This window comes from Rhinoraja longicauda, chromosome 6 (assembly GCF_053455715.1).
Source record: "Rhinoraja longicauda isolate Sanriku21f chromosome 6, sRhiLon1.1, whole genome shotgun sequence".
NCBI classification, from domain to species: Eukaryota; Metazoa; Chordata; class Chondrichthyes; order Rajiformes; family Arhynchobatidae; genus Rhinoraja; species Rhinoraja longicauda.
The window spans coordinates 28,299,122-28,322,038 of NC_135958.1; the positions used below are offsets into that span (position 1 = coordinate 28,299,122).

General features: G+C 40.7%; 2 protein-coding genes across 4 annotated transcripts; one reads left to right on the plus strand and one right to left on the minus strand.

The window, feature by feature from the left end:
- Positions 1-356: 356 nt before the first annotated feature.
- c6h16orf46 (chromosome 6 C16orf46 homolog) lies at positions 357-6,374 on the minus strand. 3 transcript variants are annotated; one of them, XM_078400735.1, is made up of 3 exons: positions 6,101-6,374; positions 3,329-3,907; positions 357-816 (listed from the first exon to the last, which is right to left on the minus strand). In XM_078400735.1, exons 1-3 carry the CDS (start codon positions 6,335-6,337, stop codon positions 796-798), a joined length of 837 nt encoding a protein of 278 aa, XP_078256861.1. In that variant the 5' UTR covers positions 6,338-6,374; the 3' UTR covers positions 357-795. The 3 variants fall into 3 exon arrangements, 2 of the variants coding, with proteins under 2 accessions (XP_078256861.1, XP_078256860.1); XR_013547380.1 differs by lacking the exon at positions 3,329-3,907; XM_078400734.1 differs by lacking the exon at positions 357-816 and having other exon boundaries at positions 1,238-3,907.
- A 3,125-nt stretch (positions 6,375-9,499) lies between these two features.
- mplkip (M-phase specific PLK1 interacting protein) lies at positions 9,500-13,473 on the plus strand. The gene has a single exon (XM_078400737.1). The coding sequence runs from the start codon at positions 9,689-9,691 to the stop codon at positions 10,268-10,270; it is 582 nt and encodes a 193-aa protein (XP_078256863.1). The 5' UTR covers positions 9,500-9,688; the 3' UTR covers positions 10,271-13,473.
- The last annotated feature ends 9,444 nt before the right edge of the window (positions 13,474-22,917 follow it).

Consider the following 22,917-nt stretch of genomic DNA (forward strand, 5'->3'; position numbering starts at 1 on the left):
GGCCTTATGTGTGTTAAGTGTGGAAATCCAAGCTAATTTCTGTTTATTTGGAGATCAGCATAAAAGATCATTTATGGTATTCACGCTGTGTCAACTTAGTCTGTAAAAACCTGTGTCGTTCTGAGACGCGGTGAGAAAATGGAGGAATATTGGTGAGGATTTGAGAGAGAACTTTTAGATTTAAATGTCTATATTACATTTGTAATTTAAGTTACGTTTGTAGTAAACATTTGACATGATTTTTGATCAGGTCTTATCAGTATTTTACTGATACAATAGGTGGAAGTCAGAAGCTTGCAAGAATAATTTTCATTTATGTATACATAACATAACATCTCAAGACATAGACGTTGTAAATACAAAAATTGACACTTATCCAAGGATGATATTAGGATAGATAAGTAAAAGATTCAGAAGAGTAATTTTTTTTCTTTTTGGGAATGGTGAAATATAGAACGCAAAAACCAATAGTATCTTATGATGGTTATGGATACCTTCAACAAAGCATTGAACGAAGGAGACCAAGTCAAATAGGAAAACTGGAAGTAACAATGCTCATGGCACTCCATCTAGTGTTGAAAGGATAGAGCTACAAACAATGCTTGCATAATAATACATCCGATCAAGGAGGACATGGTAATATTCGGAAATTACATGTTGGAAATATAATGCGCTGACCAGGTATTGTGGGAGTGAAACTATTAGCATTGATTACGGTTTTACACTGAAATTGTCAGCAGCTTTGGTGTTTCTGCACATGCGCAATTCAGGATGGTAATCTAAACGTTGCCACCTTTACATTTTACTCCGGAGACACTGCAAAAAAGGAAGATCAGCCATTAATGAGAAATCAAGTTACTTATATACTAGTCCCTCTGTAGGATAGACTGAAAATGTACTTTTTTAAAGGCCAAAGTCAGTTTTTATAAAATTGCTATGCTGACCATATTTTCTGTCTTTAAGAAATAATTAATTTTAATAGTAATAACCCTGCCTGAGGTAATTTGTGGCAAGCCTTGATTGGTCCTGGTCTTTTCTCACCTACAGCTTCCCCCCCCCCCCTACAATTCACAACTCATTAATCCTTTTGTCTTGCACCTATTTTTTAAATCTGTGGCCTTTGTCCAATCATCTGCCCTTCAAACCACCCCCCCCCATATGTATCAACCTATTACTTGCCAGGTTTTCTCCTGCCCCATCTCTCTTCCAGCTTCCTCCTCCCCACCCCTCTTCCCCTACAATCAGTCCGTAGAAGGGTCCTGATCCAAAACATCACCTATCCATGCTGTATGACCCCCCTGAGTTATTCTAGCACGTTGTGCCTTTTTTTTGGTAAACCACCATCTACAGTTACCTGTATTTAGCATCTCTTAGTGGTTCTCTTTCCACGGATGCTACTTGACATGCTGAGTATTTCCAATATTTTCCTTTTTATTTTAAATTTCAAGCATTTTTCCCATCTTTCATTTGCTGTTCGTCATGGATTTCTCATCGACCACAAAAACCAAGCCAATATAGATAATATTAATGCCAATCCAGGTTCCTGAGTGAGCATGCATTATATTTGTTGGGTTGTCATTGATCATTAGCCAGATATGCCCATCATCCCACCCTTCACCTCGAGCCTCTCTGCTATAACTCATGTAGGAATATAGAAACATAGCTGCCATACAGCTTATGCCAGTATTAATTAGATTATAGCTGTCATGTATCTTAATTCTGCCACCTTCTTGAAGCATCAATATCCAACTGCTATTGTGTGAATCTCAGCTTTGTAATTCTCAATCTTTTTGAGAGTTTTGGATTGCATGAAGAAATGCTTCCAGATAGTCCTTATATGGTTGCTGACTATTGCAATTCTGCATCATGAGATTCCCCGGAAAACACCATTTCCGTCTCAACTCCTCTCAGGCCTTTTATCAACTCTCAATATCCTATTAATATGAGTTACTTCATCCTTGCGTTTGAGAAATCCTTAATAATCCTTGCCTACTTCAAACGGTCTTCCCAATTTAACTCTGTTACCCCAACTCCAAGTGGTGAACCTTCTTTGCGTCAAGACTTTGGGTAACTAACAGGTTTAGAGAGATAGTGTTGAAACAGGCCCTTCGGCCCACCGGGTCCACACTGATCAACAATTTCCCCTGTAAATTTCCCCGGTGTCGGACGAATAAAGGAATATATTATATTATTATTATTATTCAATCACCACAACTGTCACTAATTCTATCCTACACATCAGGGACAATTTAACTTTTAAAAATGTGCATGTATTTGGGATGTGGGAGGAAATTGGAACACCATGTGGTCACAGGGAGAATGTACAAGCTCCGTACAGACAATACCCGAAGTTGCTGCCTTACTGTGCCATTGTGCCACCCTATGCATATCATGTTGTCTTCCAGCTCTTAACAGAAGACTGGTCTGTTTTGGGGAACAGAACATCTGTGGAAGGGCAATTTGAATTATTAATGAGGTGAGAATTTGTATCAGGCACACAAAATTGTGAACTTCTGAAAATTCTTTCCTATGTTCTTGTTTCTTTCAAGCTGAAATAAAATTGTGACACAAAACCATATGCATTATCAAGATCATAATTTAAGACTTTAAGTATTGTTGTGAGGTATAACAATTGAAGTAAAACATCATCGAGGTCTTTAAAATAATTGGATTCATTTTTACAGAATTATTTACAGGAATATTTTTAACAAAGAGAGGGAGAGAGAAAGTTTGTATCTGATTTGAATACACTCTTGCTACTCTCCAGTAAACATTTCTCAGATTACATGTGTCATTATTGCTAATTTCTCCTTGCCAGAACCAAAGGACTTCTTGTGACACCACAACAGACCTTAAAGTCTATGTAATGCTTTGGGGTCTAGGGAAGAGGATGGGTGATACAATGGGTTTCAGCAAGTGTGGGAGAATGGAAGAGCTAGAAGAAGTAAATTTAAGACTATAAAATTCTCTGGGGCAATACAGAGACTGCTATTCTAGGTCTGGAAGGTGGTGGTGGGCCTGGTTGTGGGAGCATTGGGAAAATATTCTGCCCTGTGACTTCTTGCCTTATTCTACTTTTATCAGTAGAACCACTGTGACTGAAAGCAGATTTCCCAGGAATATCTTGCTTCATGTTCTTTGTGTGATGTTTTGTTATTTTCAAAGGCCGTGGGCCCATGCTGTGGCATCCCTTTAGTTTGGAGGCTGGCACACCATTGATGAACAGATTATGGTTGCCTTGCATTAAGGGGTGTCGCCAGCACCAGTGATTTATGACCCTTGTAATTCCAATAAGTGGAGCTATTGCAGTCTTTTCTATGTCGCTGACCTGTAGCATACCCATGTTACAACAATGGGTCCTGAGGCAGTATTTGGTGGCACTGCTGCAACTGTTCTCCAATGCCTCACTCACAATTTTCATATTCGGGTTGCCATTTTGTGTTCCCCAACTAAAATTTGTCCCTGGTTTGACACTCGGAGCCGACGTTTCACTGTCATTAGCCATTTTTACAGGTGGAAGTAGGGAGAAATGTTTTCTAACGGACATCTGTTGACTGGTGCCCAGGATCGTTTCATACTCTTTTTCTTTATGTGGATTAATTTCAGTTTCTGTCTTGTCTTCAGTATGAATTTCTTTGCTTGCCTTACTTGCTTGCACCTGTGAAACTGTAGAGCTGAATGTATGCATCTGGCTCGGTGGAGTTTTCTCTGGGTTGGAGCTGACATCCTCCTCTGCGAAATCATACACAAATGTGTTACTAAATGATTTGAAATGTTGGCCCGTTTTCCTTGCGACGATGGGCAGCATCTCTGCACAGACCACACAGTGACTGTTATTTCTTGATTTATTTATTTTTTTCAACATGGGAATGAAGGAATGGAGGTTATCTGTTCTCCAGCCATGCACCTGGGAAAAGAAACCTTAAGTTACATTAGCTGTTTTAAGAATTATAAGTGACGGCAGTTTAATAAGTTACAATGTAGAAGGAATATTATTCCTTTTCTAAGTCGGATGGGTAAATGAGTAAATTCAGTACCAAGTGAAACATCTCCATCTTCACCGGTGTCTGGTACAATTCAACCATTGCTCTGTTTTGAAACAAATCATGTCCATTTTCTAATAAGCCATGGAAATCTATGCTTTTCATTTTAAGATCCAACATTATAAGTGTTTGTTTGCAATGTCAATTATTTGTTCTCATAATTGTTATTTGATAGATCCCCTTGGCTTGAGTTAATCTTGCAGGCACTCTTTTAGCTGAGTTTTCCCAATGACTCTCTTTCATTGGTGAAGAGGTGAGATTTTCCTAGACCAGTCAAATCCTCCATTTGAATGTCAAATTAATTAAATCCTACTAGAATGAATTCAAATTGGCCAAGTGGGTAGCGCAGCGGTAAAGCTTTATAGCGCCAGGGACCTGGGTTCGATCCTGACTACCCGTGCTGTTCTCCCTGTAACCACATGGGTTTTCCCCAGGTGCTCTGGTTTCCTCCCATACTCCAAACACGTACTGATTTGTAGGTTAATTGGTTTTGGTAAAAAATTGCGAATTGTCCCTAGTGTGTAGGATAGTGCTAGTGTGTGGGTCGATAGCTGGTCGGTGTGGATTCTGGGCTGAAGAGCCTGTTTCCATGCTGTATCTCTAAAGTAAAGTCTAAAGTGTTCCTAGGCTACACCTGGCAGAGTTTTGAATTCTGACAACAATCTTCTGGCTGTTATCAGATGTGCATAATTATGAGATTTAGCTGCGAGTTTAGCCTCACAACTGTAACGTCAACAAACAAATTCAAAATGTATAATGGATGTGGTAATATTTATGTTTGGCTATCCTGAAGATTTCATGTTGCAGAATTTTTGGGCTATATCACTTCCTGGTATTAATTCTTCAAACATTTACTTTCAATGCAGTTTCCTATATCCAGGGACTGGTGAATCTAGAATCAGTCGATGACCTACACAGAAAGCAGTGCTCAACTGACACTGCAATCAGTTGAGTTTAGTTTATTGTCACGTGTACAGAGGTACAATGAAAAGCTTTTGTTGCATGCTAACCAATCAGCAGATGGACAATACATGATTACAACCGAGCCAATCGTGCAGCATGATTACAATCAGGCAAGCTGAACAGTTTATACCTTCAATTGGAGCTTGTTGGGGGGGAATGCAGATTTCTTTTTAAATGTGAGTTTGCCCCATTATGTAAAAATACACCGTTTGTCATCTTCATTCCCAAATGTCCAATAGTTATTGGTAGCATGGAAGCACACAGTTTGGAAATAGACTGTTTGGCCCATTTGGTTCTTAACTAACTTTTCTATTTTTCCTATCTCTTTTGAAAGTTTATTCAGTTTGTTTCCACTGCCCTTTTGGCCACAGCATACTATATCAGAGATGTGCTGGATTTTCTTTTAAACTGTTTCCCTCCTTTGGTTATTTGCAAAATATCTTATGAGCAAAATTGAAGTTTTTATGGATAAACTGAATAATGCTTCAACAAAAAAATCATTCAAAAAAGGCCCTTAGATATCAAAGGAATGAGACTTGCATAGTAATTGTATTTAAAAATCTTGATCCTATTTTAAGATTGATGGTATTAGAGTGAATTTAGTGCCGCATGAGTTCCAGATGAGGGCTGGTTTGAAAAAGGTGGTCACTGTTGTTCAACAGATAGCCTCTGTGTCTATTATTTTGGTTGCTAGTTGAGAAGCTTACCAAATATATAACTATTTTAATTTAGTTTTTTCTCTTTGTTGTACTTTTGTTCTACGTTTTGTTATATTGTATTGTTATTCTTAGTGTGCTATTTTGCATACCTGCGAAATAATTTACAAATGCAATTATTTTGTGAATGCTGCTGTACTGGAAAAAAAATAAAATTTAAAACAACCTTTCACCATATACCAAGCAAGTATCTTTCTTTGTTTCAATGACAATGGTCCACATTCTTTTAAAATATAGAGCCATTCCACTCCTTCAATTTAATTTAGTATATTCCCCCCACAAATTCTAAATTAGAAATATACAGCAAAATCGGTGATATCAATTAAGTATGATCATGCTTAACAGAAAATTCTGTGGTGAGAAGATTAAACCACTTACTGCATCATCCCATCCACCACAAAGGACAAACGGGTCCATCGACTTTTCATCTTCATAGTCTTCCTCACTAAGTGTGATCAGAACATCAATGAGTTTTCTTTCCGATTCCCACGAATGTAGAGAATGGGTGGGGCTCATTGCTGCATCACTGTCACTATTATCATTACTGTCATCTCCAGGAGATTCACAAAATACCTTTTTATTACCGTCAACCACTTCCTCGTCCCGAAAGTCCATTTTCGAGCTACGGTTTTTAACAGGGCAAGCTCCAACTATTTATCTGATGGAGGAATAGAAGCATGAAGTTAATGCCCCACGAAGTTCAAGTTAAAGCAAGATCATTAAATATTAAATAAGGCATCACAGTTAATATTTGATGACATTGCTTCACATACAGTTACTATTAGATCACTTGCTTCATGTATAAAGAAAGATGCCATCCGAAACAGTGGCAAGTGTTTGATACAGTCATACATAAAAGGATAGTTCAATCACACCAGTATTCCACCTTCATTCTTCCTCTTGCAAATTACATAGGATCAAATGTTTTCAAAAGCAAACATATGCAGGTAATCTATTTCTAGATGTTGTCTTCACCGAATAATACATTACATGGTAGAATGATGGAGAAATACAGCACTGATGTCCTCAGCCCACTGAGTCTGCATCAACCACACTCAACCTACAGTAATCTCATTCTGCAGAAATAAGGAACTGCAGAGGCTGGTTAATACACAAAAGGACACAGTGCTGGAGTCAGGTCAGGCAGCATCCCTAGAGAATGGATAGATGTTGTTTAAGGTCAGACTGATTGTCCAGGGCAGGGGGAGGGGGAGAAGAAAGCTGGAAAAAGAGAGTGGCAGGACCTTCAGGGTTGTTAGTAGGTCAGTACACAGAGGAGGGAGTGGAGCTTTCTCAACCCTTCAAACCTGTCTCACATCTTCCATCATTTCTTATCTTTGGCCTTTGTTCCAACCAGTTGCTTATCAAACCAAACCCCCCTTTGCCCGTTACCTGCCACGTGGGTCCTGCCTCGTCCCTTTTCCAGCTTTCTTCTACAATCAGTCTGAAGAATGATCTTCTCACAAAATGTCACCTATCCATGTCCTCCGTGGATGCTGCTTGATCAGCTGAGATACTCTAGGACTTTGTATCCTATTAATCTCATTCTCCCTACATTTAGTTAATTCTCCAGATTCAAGTACTCACCTACATACGAGGAGCAATCTATGGTGGACTATTAATCTACCCACCTGCACGTCTTTAGGATGTGGGAGGATGCCCATGTTGTCACAGGGAAAACATGAAAACACCATATGGACAGCACCCTGCCGTTGTGAGGCTGCACCACTATGCCACTGAAATGTAGTAAACCATCATTATAATGCACCATAGGAGGAGGGGGGGGGGGGGATGATGTATGTTATTGCCGATTGTGCGCTATAACCCAGTAAAGGTTTTCCCCCATTGACATCACTGCCCGGGTCAGAATCCTGGAACGCCATCACTGAGCCCAGTGAGGCCTCCCTCACCACACGGAGCGCAGCGGCCCTAGAAGGTTACCCGGCACCATCTTGTCCAGCGCAGCTGGGGAACAACAATAACCACTGCCCCTGCTGCTGATTCCCGTATTCAGAGATTGGGAGCATAATGTGAGGTTTGGTGGCGGAGTGGAAACCCTGTCCAGCTCTGAGTGAGATTCCCACAATCAACTGCCCGCTCGGAGTTCAGGGTGAAAGAACATCGATCTTAAACGTTAACTCTATTCTCCTTCCAAAGACACTAACCAGTCTAACCTGCTGAGAGTATTTTTGTTACTACCAGCTAAATATACTAAAGGCTGTTTGTTACGTTATTTCATAGAGTTAAGTGTCAATGGATGCAATGGCTTGTCAATTTCTTGCCTTGTCAATTTCAATAGCCCCTGCAGTGTAATCAGCACCCTGTGTTCTGAAAGAGACAGTCCACTATAGCCAAAATCTATTATAAAGAAGTCCATAATAATGAGGGTTTACTGTATTATATAGTAAATAATATTGTTTAAGTAAAAATAGTGCATCAGCTGATATATCATAACTAATATCACAGAATCTCCACTAATATATTTATTACCTGGAAATGTTTAGATTAAGGGCAGCAGACATCTAGCTCTCAACACCATTTGAAGAGCCCCACTCTTCAAATGGTGTTACATATGCGAGTGAGAAAGAGCCAAAACTTGATCCTAAGCAAAGTTACAAAGGAAATTTTGAGAGCAAGAAGAGATGTGCTAGTTAACCGAAAGTAGCTAAGAAGGAAAGTCCCATTGAGCTTCAAAATGCAGGACAGATATTGGACGAGGAACCTGTTTGTGACGTTGTCAAAGACAGTAAGGGGGTGAAGGAATGTTGTTGTATCAAAGTTGCAGAGTCAAGCTCCATGGAAGAGGAGAAATGTTGAGGTCAAACAGGGGGAAAATGTAACTTGTACCTCAGTATTATTTTCAAGGACTTGGAAGAGAAAATGGAACATGGAGGTCTGGTAATAGTTCAGAGGTTACGGGCGAGTGGTTCAATCACATAAACATTGGACACCATTGCATCTCAATTTGGAGTTCAGCTTTAGGTTAGACATTGAAGAATAGATTTAAGGAGTGGCACAATGTTGCAGCTGGTAGAGCCGCTGTCTCACAACACCAGAGATCAAGGAATGGATCCTGACCTTGGGTGCTGTCTAAGTGGAGTCTGCACATTCTTCCTGTGAACATGTGGGATTCCTCTCACATCCCAAAGACGTTCAGGTTTGTAGGTCAATTGTCCCTGGTGTGTATGGAGTGGATGAGAAAGTTAGATAACAAAGAACTGATGTGAACACGTGATCGATTTTCAGACTGGAAGTGTGGGCCAAAGGCCTATTTTCATGCTGTATCTCTCAATCAATTAGTGCTGGAAGTAATGGCCTCGATGGTGTTACCAAAGATGTCCTACAATGAATGGCCAAAATAAACTGAGGGGAAAAAGGAAAAAAGAATATATACATATATATATATATATATATATTTTGAGCTAGGACCGTTTGATTTGATGGGTCAATTGGACAGTTCTGCAGCAGAGGCAACTGAAATGACAAAATAAATCCCTGACCTCCTCACTTTCACTATGAAAAATGTTGATACATAAATAAAGTTGGCCCCACAGTTAAAAAGTTCCGTTACTTGCCTGTCCAGAAACACACTTGCCAGGTCACATAAAAAATAAATATTGGCCTTTGTTTTCTTTGAACGTTGTCGTTGAACACTCCCTCCACCTTCAACAGCTCAGAACAAGGGCCTGGCAACCAGTCAGCGGTCGCCATGGCAACGGGACGCGGCGGTCGATGCGGGAACGCGCGACATCAGTGGGCGGTCGCCATGGAGACGACGGGGGCGAGCGGAAGTGATATGGGGAGGGCGGCCGGCCTGCCGGAAGGAAGAGCGGACGACGACGGCTTCGACGCGGCCCCTGTAAACTTCGGATCTGCTGTTACAGCAAGGGGCGAGCCGAGCCGGGCTGGGCCGGGGTTGTGAGTGAGTGCGGGAAGGAAGGAAAGAAGGCGGGGGTTGGGGGAGAAATGTTCCGCCCGATGAGGCAGGGTTTCCGCAGCCCGCCGCCTGTAGGCCCGGGTGTGGGCCCGGGCTCGTTCCCTGGCGCGGCGCAGGCCGCAGGCGGCGGAGGGACATATCCCTGGGGGTTCCAAACTAACGCCGGCACCCCGCCGTACGGAATCCGGCAGCGTCCCTTCACCAAGTCCCCTCAGCAGCAGCAGCAAGGCCAGGGCCTGTCGCCCTACCACCAACAGCACCGCTACAAGAGCCCGTCCCCCGGCCACCAGCAGCCGCAGAGTTTCAGAGGCCGCTACTCCTCGCCGCCTTATCACCCTCACTCCCCGGGTCAAGCATCGTCTCAACAGCCTTCCCCCGGTTCGGGGCATCACCGGCGTTACCCGGGTTCGCCCAGGACGTCGACTCCTTTCGGCGGGAGCGGCTGCATCCTGGAGAGGCAATCGCCGGCGCCTGTGGAGCTGTACTACAAAGCTTCCATGCTGCAGGACCCGTGGGCTGACCTGCAGCCCGTCTCCGCCTCTGACATCGACCGGCAGTACAGCAACCCGCAGGCAGCCAGCGCAGTCAAAAGGGGCAGGTACTTCAGCTAACAGCTTCTGCAAGCAACACCAGACCCCCCCCCACCCTCCCCCACCGGGCAAAGTCAAAGAGCAACCTTCTCTCCCACCTCTGGGTAAGGTAGCCAAATTGACCACCGCAGTGCTGTCAAGAACTTAACTGATGCCCATTCTCACTGCTTTCCAGAGACTAAGCCTATTTTTAAAACAAGAATTGATCACATTTTTTTTCCAGATCGACTTTTTAAAACGAGACCTATTTTTTTAACCACACTGAGTTTGTTTTTTCTTTGCAACACGTGGGAGCTCTTTGGATGTTATCTGGTGGAGTGCATCCGTTGCAGATTAGGAAAGTGCCTACTCCAAATAACTCTTTAAAATCACCAGCCAGTGGACAGTGACTAATTGTTTTGCAGATTTCCTCCACTTCTATGCATTAACGAGGCAGGTTTGAAAGCGTGTCATCTATTTTTTTTACTGTAAGCCACTGAAAATGGTCATTTTTTAAACTTTTTTGTCAACTTTTTTAGATTCAAGGTAAAAGTTTCAATGTTTAATTTTTGTAAATCCATATTTCTAATTGTGTGTGTAAAAACTGAAGAAAAAAAAGTTTTGTGTATGATTTCACAGTGAGACGTGTATCTGAGGCATGTGTGCAGTAAAGGTGTGGTGTGTTGGTGTACATCTTGTTTCAGTTTTTAGTTTTTTTTTCTGGAAATTGTAGGTAAGAACTTGAGCAAATCTTTCATTTTGAAAACTACTTCACCCTGGAAATAAAATAACTTGTCCTGGCTTGTATTTGGGACTCAAAGTGAAGGTGGGGAAGAATTTTATTACAGAGTATGGAAAATAGCTTCTTGGTAACAAATAGCTCTAATTATGGCTTGATACCATAAATTTTGCTTGATTTCATTTTTAAGCCAAGCGCAGTAGAAACAATGCTCTTTGGTACCTTCGACCATTGATTATGGACAGATGGGCACTCTAATTCTGTTTGCAAACAGTTGGTGGGCAGGAAGATTATAGAGGTATTGATCTTCCTTTTGATATACTACCATTCTATTGGTATTGGAAGTCTAACGCGACCCAGCTATTGTTGAATATGTTTAGATGATGAAGTTTGCTGGAATATTTGGCGAAATCATTGGTGAATCTCAGTGATGTGTACATCTGGCATGTACTTGATTGAAGCCTTTGTATGGTGGTAGCAACAACAGTAACTTTGCCCTTTCTCCCCTTCCCCCAATCCAACTATTGCCTCAGCTTCCAGATGAGTTTGGTCTGCATGAAGAACAACAGGGAAAACTACACCACCCTAAGCAAACACTTATTTAACTTTGGAAAGCCACCGACATTGCAAATCCATTAGGCATTTTATTGGGCTTGTGAAAGACTTTTATGGTTAAACATGTTTGGAAATTAATATGGTGGATTCAATATGTTTTATTTATTGTATCTAAACATGGAAATAGGTGACTTTTCTGCCTTGTCAAACTTTGGCTGATGTACACTGTCTAAAACTAATGATTTGGGGGAGGAGGAGGGCTTAAAGTAGAAAGGAATGTATATTTAATTTATATATTCGTATTCCAAACATGTCAGGGCCACAACATTTGTCTTTTAACTGACAATTATAGCAAGTGTTTTTCTTTATTGCTTAGATTTTAGTGTTGCGACAACAAATTACTGTACATTAGTGCTTTCTGATTTGTTCTTATCCTTGTCAAACAGCACATCATATTTTAATTACAGGAATCCTTTAGTAATATTAAAGAAAGCTATGTCCATTGCATGTTTCCTGTCTTATCACACTCTAGTCATGTTCCAACTGCCTTGTGAAGAGTACAAAGAAATTCCAAAAATGCACAACCTTAACATCAGCGGGATATGATGATCTCTGCATGTTCTTGCTATTTGATAGTTTTAAACTGTGATTGATCTGTGCTTTGGAACAAAAGTAATTGTAATTATTACTTTGGCCTGCATTAAGGGCCCTATGGAGGTTTACATTTCCTGTCATACTTTCCCAGTTCTTTTCCATTGTCTTCAAATGGAAGAGTCAGGTAAACTACAGGGAGCAAGAAGTCTGGGATGTATATGTCCATCAATTTATCTTACAAGTCACACAATAAACAACAAATCCAAAGTTCTGGTCTGCAACACACGTAATAGTTAAACTCTAATAGAATCTAGTGTTTAATGTTAGCAGTTTGAATGCAAAGTACAGTCAAATTGCTGCCAGTAAGCTTTAGACAGCAATGTCTAAATTTGACTGTACTTTGAGTTGAGGAATAATCTGTTGAATGCTCCTGTCTGAATTATCAATCGGAAGAGATACATTTTGTATTGCACTGGTGGCATATTGTTGATCTATAAATAATTTTGTGATCTTTTGAATAGCTGCTTACATTTTTTAAATGAATGTTAGTCGTCAGTAAATTCAAAATGACATTTGTCATGTATGTGCGCCAAAAACATTAGAACATAATGAAGTTCTAATTACTCCATTAGAGTAAAGGAATAAGAACATAATGGAGTTGGGAAAGTGCCACAGCTGCAAGTGCTTACAGGTTTGTACAGTGATACTTTGATATACAAGTAGAAAATACTATGCAAAGAGAAATTGTTCTGTCATTTTCAGAGATTATGACAGTACCCTGGTTGATTTTGTCATCCAATCTGCTCACATTCTTTCTATCATTGTGCTTGTGGACAGGATGGGGGGGGGGGGGGTTGTTGGTGTGGAAACGACAAAACAAGGCAATGAGAACTCAGAAAATTATTAGGTTGGGAGTTAGTTGACGTTTAAGATATTCCTTTTTCGGTTTGGAGACAGGTGTGTTTAATGACAAGCATTGAAAATTGTAGCGACTTGAATGTTGCATCAAATTGTAAGGAACATCAGAGATTGTGTGTTCTTTGCAAACTAGAGACTGAGTCAATAAATTGCATCTCATAGAGAAATCGGGTTGAGTTAATAAACTGCACGTTGCCCTTGGCTGGCCTATGTTTTTAAATATATTGCCAAGTGGTTACATTTCCAATTTGTGAATTGATTGGTTTGCAAATTTATTTGAAAAGGAGCCTTGTCATCTCCCAGGGAGAACCTGTAGTTAGTGTTTAAATTCATTCCTTTGCGCACATCGTCATAATACACCATCAATTAGTTTTTATACACAAAAAGCTGGAGTAACTCAGCGTGACAGGCAGCATCTCTGGAGAGGAATGGGTGACACTTTGGGTCGAGACCCTTCTTCAGTCTGAAGAAGATTCTCGGCCCAAAACGTCACCCATTCCTTCTCTCCAGAGATGCTGCTTGTCCCGCTGAGTTACTCCAGGTTTTTGTGTCTATCTTTGGTTTAAACCAGCGTCTGCAGTTCCTTCTTGCATATCAATGAGTTTTTAATTAGGATTGGAGCACCTTTTGAAACCCAATACCTAAACCCTCTTTTTAATTGAACGCTTGATGGGGGAAAACAAGGACAGGTAGCTGGTTTTGGATCTGAGCCTTTTGTACGACGCTAACTTCCATCTCCAGTGTTGTTTGGGAATTATTTCCACATAACAGCTTCATAATACATATTTTTTAAAATGACTGCTCACTTCTCAATTGAACATTTCATTTTTGCACAGTTTATACTTCTACTTAATTTGTGTTCATATTTGTAGTGAGTGACAAGGCTTAATTTTTGAAAATATCTTGGGCATGTGTACACTTGAGTAGGACATATTTTGAATTTTGTCCTATTTTCAAGAAAATGTTGCTTGTTGAGTGACTAAAGGGAGATCCAAAAAGAATATTGAACAGATAGTGGTTCCATTTTCTATCCATGTGTATTTAATCCAGGCACAAATTACTTGAACGGAGTGAGCACTGATCATCAGAGAGAACATTAATTATCTCGTTTTAAATTTGTTTAAAATCATTCCTCTATCTCCAGGTGATAATTCCTCTAAATTGAATAACTATACAAAAGATTTTTTACAAAGCTGTTTTATGGCTAGTGTCACATCTATAAAAATAACAAGAATCTTAACATTTGAAATTAATCACGGCAGGACATTTGAATATTATATGCAAAAGTGTGTCATATCCCTACATAGCAGCAATCTTGCTGTTCGTAATTGACCAACAGAGGTAGGTTGCATTGAAATATAAAATCATTTCATTTGTTCAGACCTATCACTCCCGTCACAAGTATAAACTGCTCTACAGAATTTCAAGTCTCGCGTCATGATAGCTCAACCTTATGCCGCCTGGGTCAAGTATTCATTCCATCATGAAGAAACTCCGAGTTAATACTCATTTTGCTTTCTTCTGACTAATGTTCTCCTGGTGTAATCTGGCATTCAGAGTGTATATACTTCACTCAGTCAGACCCGGAACACCCTAAATTAGTTTTCCTTTCATGTTAGAGGTTACTTTGTAGCTTGTGTCCAGGTTTTGAAACCTTGCCTGTTTTTTTTTTGAACCAGCATTGGCTATAGTGAGCATGTACAGGTTTAAGCTATGTTATTTTAACTTCTTGCTCACTGAATTGTTTTAAACACATTGAGAAATTACTTGAATTTGCTAGGCCATGCTTTTGTTTAGATTTATTTGAAGTAGTTTTTCTCTTGCTTTTATCAATGTGTTCTTAATGACTGAATTTGTTAAATGCCAGTGTTATAGACGCCACAGATAATTAAATGTAACTGAAGACCTCTTTCATAGGGTGTGTCTCTATTTATTCCTGATGTGATAATGCTTAGCATAGTGGATTACTCATCCAGGGTCATAAATTTGACATGCCGCTGCATTTAATAGATCTGGTCGTTTATCTGCAAAATATCCACAAAACGTATGGGGCAACCGTGAAAACAAATTTGTTCAGGCATGGGAACTTCCTTGTAATCCACGTGCATGGAATAACGATACATCAAAGGATCATTGCCTGCATTGGTGGTTTGGTGGACATTTTTAACGCTATCATAATTTGCAGTAGTGAATCATAACCATTTCCTTCATTCTGCTAGCATGAAGGAGTAACACCTTGCAAAGAAATCTAGCATCAATTCTGAGTGAATAAATCCTCTAGTAAACTCACACTAAACAGCGGAACTATGTTCATCTATAAATGTCCCTGAATGCATTATAGACAAATGTTTTAACCAGCACTTCGACATACTAATTTGTGTCTGTATCACAGAGCAAAATAATTCAGCCCTACTGAACCATCCCACATTTATGTTCCATGAGGCTTCTTCCCACTTTTAACCGTATAACAGAGCTTTATTTGAAAAAAAGAACACAAATGTCCATCACAGTAACTCCAAACACCCCCTCACTGTGATGGAGGCAACAAAACTTCCACTCTCTTCCCCACGCCCACGGACAGACAGCTCGTCCCCGACCGACCCGCACAGTCCCCGCAAGGGGATGGAAGTCCCCCTGGCCGAATCGCACCGGGCGCTGAAACGTCTCGCGGGCGATGAAAGGCCCCGCGACCAAGCCTTGCGCAGCTAAGTCCCGTGGTCGAGCCGCACCAGCGATGTAAAGTCCCGCAGCCGAGCCGCACCGGGCGATGTAAAGTCCCGCAGCCGAGCCGCACCGGGCGATGTAAAGTCCCGTGGTCGAGCCGCACCAGCGATGTAAAGTCCCGCAGCCGAGCCGCACCGGGCGATGTTAAGTCCCGCGGCCGAGCTGCACCGGGCACTGTTAAGTCCAGCGGCCAAGCCGCACCGGGCGATGTAAAGTCCAGCGGCCGAGCCGCACCGGGCGATGTTAGGCCCCGCGCCGTGAGGAAGAGAAAAGTTTCCCCCACCCACACCACCACCCCCCACCCACACCACCACCCCCCACACATACACAACCAAAAAAAATACAAAAACCATCCCAACACCGAACCGACACACAACAACAACAAAAAAGGAAAAAAGACGAACAGACTGCTAGCGAGCCGCTGCCGTTAGGCGCTGCCACTTCCGCTTTTGCATACAACCCATTAAGATGTCCACTAATCATTATCTCCTTCTCCCTCATCCTGCAGCGACACGTGTCCACGCACATTACCTGTAGTTCCCCAGGCTCTTTCAACTTATGGGATAGCACGCATATCCTGAAAATACATCTAATAAGTTTCATTGGAATATTTTGATCAGTTCTGCTAATCCTTGATTTGCAATATTAACTTTTTCTTTCCATGGATGCTGCCTGACCTGCTGAATGGCATTTGTTTCTCTTTCCAACTTCCAGCATCTGCAGTGTTTTTTTTCATTTTCTTGAGAAATATTTTTACGGCCTTTAATTGGCATACCATTTTGCAAAAGTTGAAACATTGTTTATTTATACATACATCTCCAATGTAGTGAGGTGATTGAATCTTAAACAGTTTCTCTTAAGAGTAACATGGTTTATGAAGTCAGAGCAGATCCTGGGTGATCACAATGTTGAGGATTGCTTCCAACTGTAATGTTTGTTGGGGGTGAAGGGTTGGGTGGTTGACTCAATGCAGCTTTTGGCTGTCTATGTGTGTTTGCCCCGGTTGCAGTAGTTTCCTCCCACATTCTCAGATGTACTGTCTGGTAGATTAATTGAGTGTAGCAAATTGCCTCCAGTGTAGATGGTTGGGAGAGATAAAGAGATCACAGGGAAACATTTGCTGTGATCCAGCATACATGCAATGAGCAGAATGGTCTTTATCATAAGAAAATATGAAATCAGATGCTGTTGGCTAGTTCATTTTGAGGGACAATTTAAAGGGGATGAGGCTGAATAACATTGGGTCCAATGTTTGAAATTAGTACTATCGGGGTCAGTGAGTAAATTGCTGTACTGTGCAAAGATAAAAATGGTGGATTTTTCTTAGAGTTCAAAGACCAATCATTGACTGCTGTCCAACTAACTGTGAGGATTAAATATATTAGCCTGCAGTTTAAGATTTTTAAGTGAGCGTTGAAAATGTGAATGCTATACAGCTGCATTATAAACATTCAACATGAGTAGCATTGTAGAGTTGGGGTGAATCCAGTATGTTTATTGTCATAGACGTAAGTCAAATGGCCTGCTGCAGTGCTATATACCCATTCATGGGACTTTTATCTCCTTTGTACTTGAATGATTGGGGTTGGTTACATCCAGACAGTAATCAAATTTAGTGTCCTGGTTTTGGTCTTGTGGATATGATTAGAATAAGCACAAATAAATGTAATTAATGAGTTCAATGGCAATGCATCACAAGTTTTGCCATGGTGCCCAGATTTGTTCCTCTCAAGCTACAACCATCATTATTATTTGGTTTACTAAAGTTGCTTTAGTTCCTTAAAGAAGCCTTAATTCTTATGAAATTACATTTACTTTTAACTGAGTGTAAATGAGAATTTGATCAATTGTTCCCCATGATTCCTTTACCAGAAAAATATATATATCTATCATCACACTAGAATCACCTAATTCTTTCCCCAAGTCTCCTTTTGCTTTCTTTCAGCTGTCAACTAACTAACCCTGTATCAAGAAGCAGCTTTGTTTTTACACATCAATAAATTAGTTACAACAATCAATGTTTGTGTGATAACTGCATGATTATTAAATTGCAATTATTTTCAGATATTTATTATTTGAACATCCCAAAATTTGTCCATTGTACAGAAGCAATGGATGAATCAATGAAAAACATTTGATCCCTTTGTCACATTAGTTCTTGTGTATTTTGACCCTTCTGCAATAAAAGCTCAAATGGAGGTGGTAGGCATGTCACAAAAGTGTAGAAATGTTTAGTATGGTCTTGCTGTCCATGCACATAGACTTTGTGATCTCTATCCTGATCTATTGGGAATTAACCAGTCTTTACTCCACAGATGAGACTGGAACTTGTTTGACGAATTGTTAAAATATTATCCTTTCACTTGAATAGATAAATAGAGAAAGACGTGCAAATGTCAAACTACTGCAGCTTTCATTCCTTGCCCATCCATAGAACCATTTGTCCTTGGGACTTTTTTTCTAAATCTGGTGCAGAGTTCCTGCATAAAGCCCTCTTGCGTTTATAATGGTGTCCCTGTTCCTTCAAATGCTGTGGACTTTAATTGATTCTACCCAGAAATGTCATACTTTCAGCACATCTGTCTCTTGAAATGTAGGTGGTTATAAGAATGATTTTTGCTTGGGGGAATCGAGTGGTATTATCACATGGCTTTTCTGTGAGACTGGGAGACTTTGATAAGCATTTAGAGCTGAATGTCAAACGTCTCAAAACTTGCTGCTTTAGACAAACAAAAATATATCAGGTGCTGGTGATTAGTGTCAAAAACTGGGCAGAAATTGCAGGTTAATACAACCCCAGTCGTAGAAACATCGAAAATAGGTGCAGGAATAGGCCATTCGGCCCTTCGAGCCAGCATCGCAATTCGATATGATCATGGCTGATCATCCAAAATCAGTACCCTGTTCCGGCTTTTTCCCCATATCGCTTGATTCCCTTAGCCCTAAGAGCTAAATCTAAACCTCTCTTGAAAACATCCAGTGAATTGGCCTCCACTGCCTTCGGTTGCAGAGAATTCCACAGATTCACAATGCTCTAGGTGAAAATGTTTTTCCTTATCTCAATCCTAAATGGCCTATCTCTTATTCTTAAACTGTGACCCCAGCATCGGGAACATTTTTTTGTGCATCCACCCTGTCCAATCCTCTAAGAATTTTATATGTTTCTATAAGATCCCCTCTTCTAAATTCCAGTGAATACAACCCCAGTCAATCCATTCTTTCATCATGCGTTAGTTTTGCCATCCCGGGAATTAACCTGGCCAACCTAGGCTGCAATCCCTCAATAGCAATAATGTCCTTCCTCAAATTAGGAGACCAAAGTTGCACACAATACTACAGGTGCGTTCTCACCAGGACCTCCTTGCTCCTAAACTCTTCTTTTCAGTGACTGATGTACAAGCACACCCAAGTCTCGTTGCACCTCTCCTAATCTGACACCATGGAGATAATCTGCTTTCCTATTCTTGCCACCAAAGTGGATAACCTCACATTTATCCACATTATACTGCTTCTGCCCACTCGCCCAACCTTTCCAAGTTACCCTGCAGCTCACAGCATCCTCCTCGCAGCTCACACTGCCACCCAGCTTTGTGTCATCCGCAAACTTAGAGATGTTACATTTAATTCCCTCGTCTAAATCATTAATATATATTGTAAACAACTGGCCCCAGCACCGAGTCTTGCAGCATCCCACTAGCCGCTGCCTGCCATTCTGAAAAGGACACGTTAATTCCTACTCTTTGCTTCCTGTCTGCCAACCAGTTCTCTCTCCATGTCAATACCCTACCCCCAATACCATGTGCTCTAATTTTGCACAATAATCTCCTGTGTGGGACCCTGTCAAAGGCTTTTTGAAAGTCCAGATACACCACATCCACTGGCTCTCCCTTATCCATTCTACTTGTTACATCCTCAAAAAATACCAAATGCCATGCATGATTTCCCCTTCATAAATCCCTGCTGACTTTGACCGATCCCGTCACTGCTTTCCAAATGCGTTGCTATAACATCTTTAATAATCATTCCGGCATCTTCACCACTACCGATGTCAGGCTAACTGATCTATAATTCCCCCTTTTCTCTCCCTCTCTTAAAAGTGGAGTTGCATTGGCTAACCTCCAAGTCCACAGGAACTGATCCAGAGTCGAGAACATTGAAAAATGATCACCAAGGCATCCACGATTTCTAGGGCCACCTCCTTGAGTACTCTGCGATGCAGATCATCAGGCCATGGGAAATTATCTGCCTTCAACAGTTTACCTAACACCATTTTCTGACTAATGTGGATTCCCTTCAGTTCCTCCCTCCCACTAGATCCTCAGTCCCCCAGTATTTCCAGGAGATTGTTTTGCGTCTTCCTTAGTGAGAGGCCATTCTGTTGATCTTGGCAAGTATACACAAGTCAAAAAGATTTTTTTGTGACATTTCGTTATCTGTGTCTGAAGTTTTCTGAAAATGTCAGACCTAGAAGATAAAATATTGCTTCATTAGTCATTGTACGGTTTTAAGATCAACAGATTAATTGTGAATGTGGGGTACTCATTGGCCACCTCCATTTTCTAATCTTCATTCCCATACGAACAAGGACCTTAAGTGATCCCCTGATCCACTTTGCTCTTCCCACATAGTTTCTAGAGATGCACTACGGAAACAGTTCGGCCTACCAAGTCCACACCGACCAGTGATCCCCGCGTGCTAACACTGTCCTACACACTCAAGGGACAATTTTATATTCATATCAAGCCAATTAACCTACAAACCGGTATGTCTTTGAAGTGTGGGAAGAAACCGAAGATCTCAGAGGAAACCCACGCGGTCATGGGGAGCACATACAAACTCCCGGCAGACAGCACCCATAGTCGGGATCGAACCCGGGTCTCTGGCACTGTAAAGCAGCAAGTCTACTGCTGCACCACTGTGATACCCTGCTGTGATGCCTTGAGTTTCAATATTTACATGCCACCCTAACTGAAAACCAAACACATCTAGAAGATGAGAACTAAAGAGTAATAAAATAAAATTATCATCACATGTAAATGGTGTGGCACTCATAAGTTTGGCAAAGCAGTTATGAAATTCAATGAATATTCTGTGATTTGATCACTTTACTGGAGGTTCATGTAGAATGTTTCATATCAGAAAATTGGATGCAAAATTCAATTACTCAAGCATGCTATAAATGTTAATGTTGGTTATTGCTCATACCAAAGTCTGTAATTGTAATTTTCTGATACATTAATATACACTCTTTAATTTCACTGGCACATGTAGAAATTAATAGTTCTGTTATTTGAAACTAATTGAAAATGGTTTGCTCTTGTGTAATGAAGCATCAAACTGACATGGTCAAAATGTCATGCCTCACCAGCACGACGAGTCCTCTTGAGACCAACTCCAACTTGTATGTGCCTATTGTTTAAGAGTTCATGAATTAATGTGATGTTTTCACTAACTAGTATTCACTGCGTGGATGTTTCAATGCGACGTTTCAAGGTGAGTGCTTGTGTGACTATATAATTGAAAGCGGTATATTGTATATATTTAAGATATTATTTGGTGCAGTGCTAAGTCATTGGATGGACAGTTCATATTTAAAACAAAACTGTAACGCAGTGATTCTTGCATCTCACAGCCCATTATCAAGCTGAGGCAATGTTGATAATCTGAAATTGCTCTTTGCAGGCTAACATGAAAATGATGTGCTTTTACATGATGCAGGAAGATTTTTAATTTTGTTATCTGGTTCATATCTGCTGCCCCTGTTCAGTGACATGTAGTTGAAATGTTGACTTAATCTGTAAAATATTTGTCTTTTGATTGTTTATTGATAGGAACAAATCATTCTGGTGCATATAGCCAAAGCGATGAAAAGCAGAACAAACTGTTCATTGCGTAATTGATTTTCCTGCTCTCCACTGCCCACAAAAAAAATCCTGTTGAAATGGCTTGGTTCTTTTAAAAGTACTGATGCAATTGGTGTGGATGACATCTGTGGGGAGCCTGTTTCAAAATGTCATCACGAGATTAATCCCCGGGGTGGTGGGACTGTCATATGAGGAAAGATTGGAAAGACTGGGCTTGTATTCACTGGAATTTAGAAGGATGAGAGGGGTTCTTATAGAAACATATAAAATGATAAAAGGACTGGACAAGCTAGTTGCAGGAAAAATGTTCCCAATGTTGGGGTAGTCCAGAGCCAGGGGCCACAGTCTAAGAATAAAGGGGAAGGCCATTAAAAACTGAGATGAGAACAAACTTTTTCACCCAGAGTGTTCTGAATGTGTGGAATTCTCTGCCACAGCAGGCAGTAGAGGCCAATTCACAGAATGAATTCAAAAGAGAGAGCTTTGAGGGCTAGCGGAATCAAGGAATATGGGGAGAAGGTGGGCACGGTTATTGATTGTGGATGATCAGCCATGATCACAATGAATGGCGGTGCTGGCTCGAAGGGCCAAATGGCAGCCTCCTGCACCTATTTTCTGTCGTCAATTTTGCTCTCTATGATAATGGTTTGTGTTATGACTAGATTACTGTTGCAGTTTTTAAATGAGTTAGCCTATTCAATTACTCATGGAACTGAACAATATCTTTATATAAAAACACGCGACCAAACCTTTGCTGTTAATAGAACGATGGCATCAAGCAGCAAAATTGTAGTGAATAGTGCAACAGTTCTATTTTTTTCAACTACAGCATAAGAGTTTGAGGGTGAAAATAAAAAGAACACTGACGGTTTTTTAGTTGAAATCTCCTGCATAAATTACATGAATTGCCGTTGCGATTTCCGATTCTATTTCTTATTGCTGCACTGTACTTGGGCAACGACATTATCTAATCTCGATTATCTCGTCTCGACCTGAAACGTCACCCATTCCTTCTCTCAAGAGATGCTGCCTGACCTGCTGAGTTACTCCAGCATTTTGTGATACCTTCGATTTGTACCAGCATCTGCAGTTATTTTCATACACTACTTATCTAATCTAATACTAAATTTTAATTTTCAGTAAAATATACTTTTCCTTCCTCTCCAAATCTGATATTTAATGGCAACATTTTATCGTATGTATTTAAAATGTTAGTCCTGTTTGCTACTTTGAATTTTTGCCCTATTGTACTTCTGCTCTTTTGGAGGTTGCCTGACAGGAACTGAACAATGTAC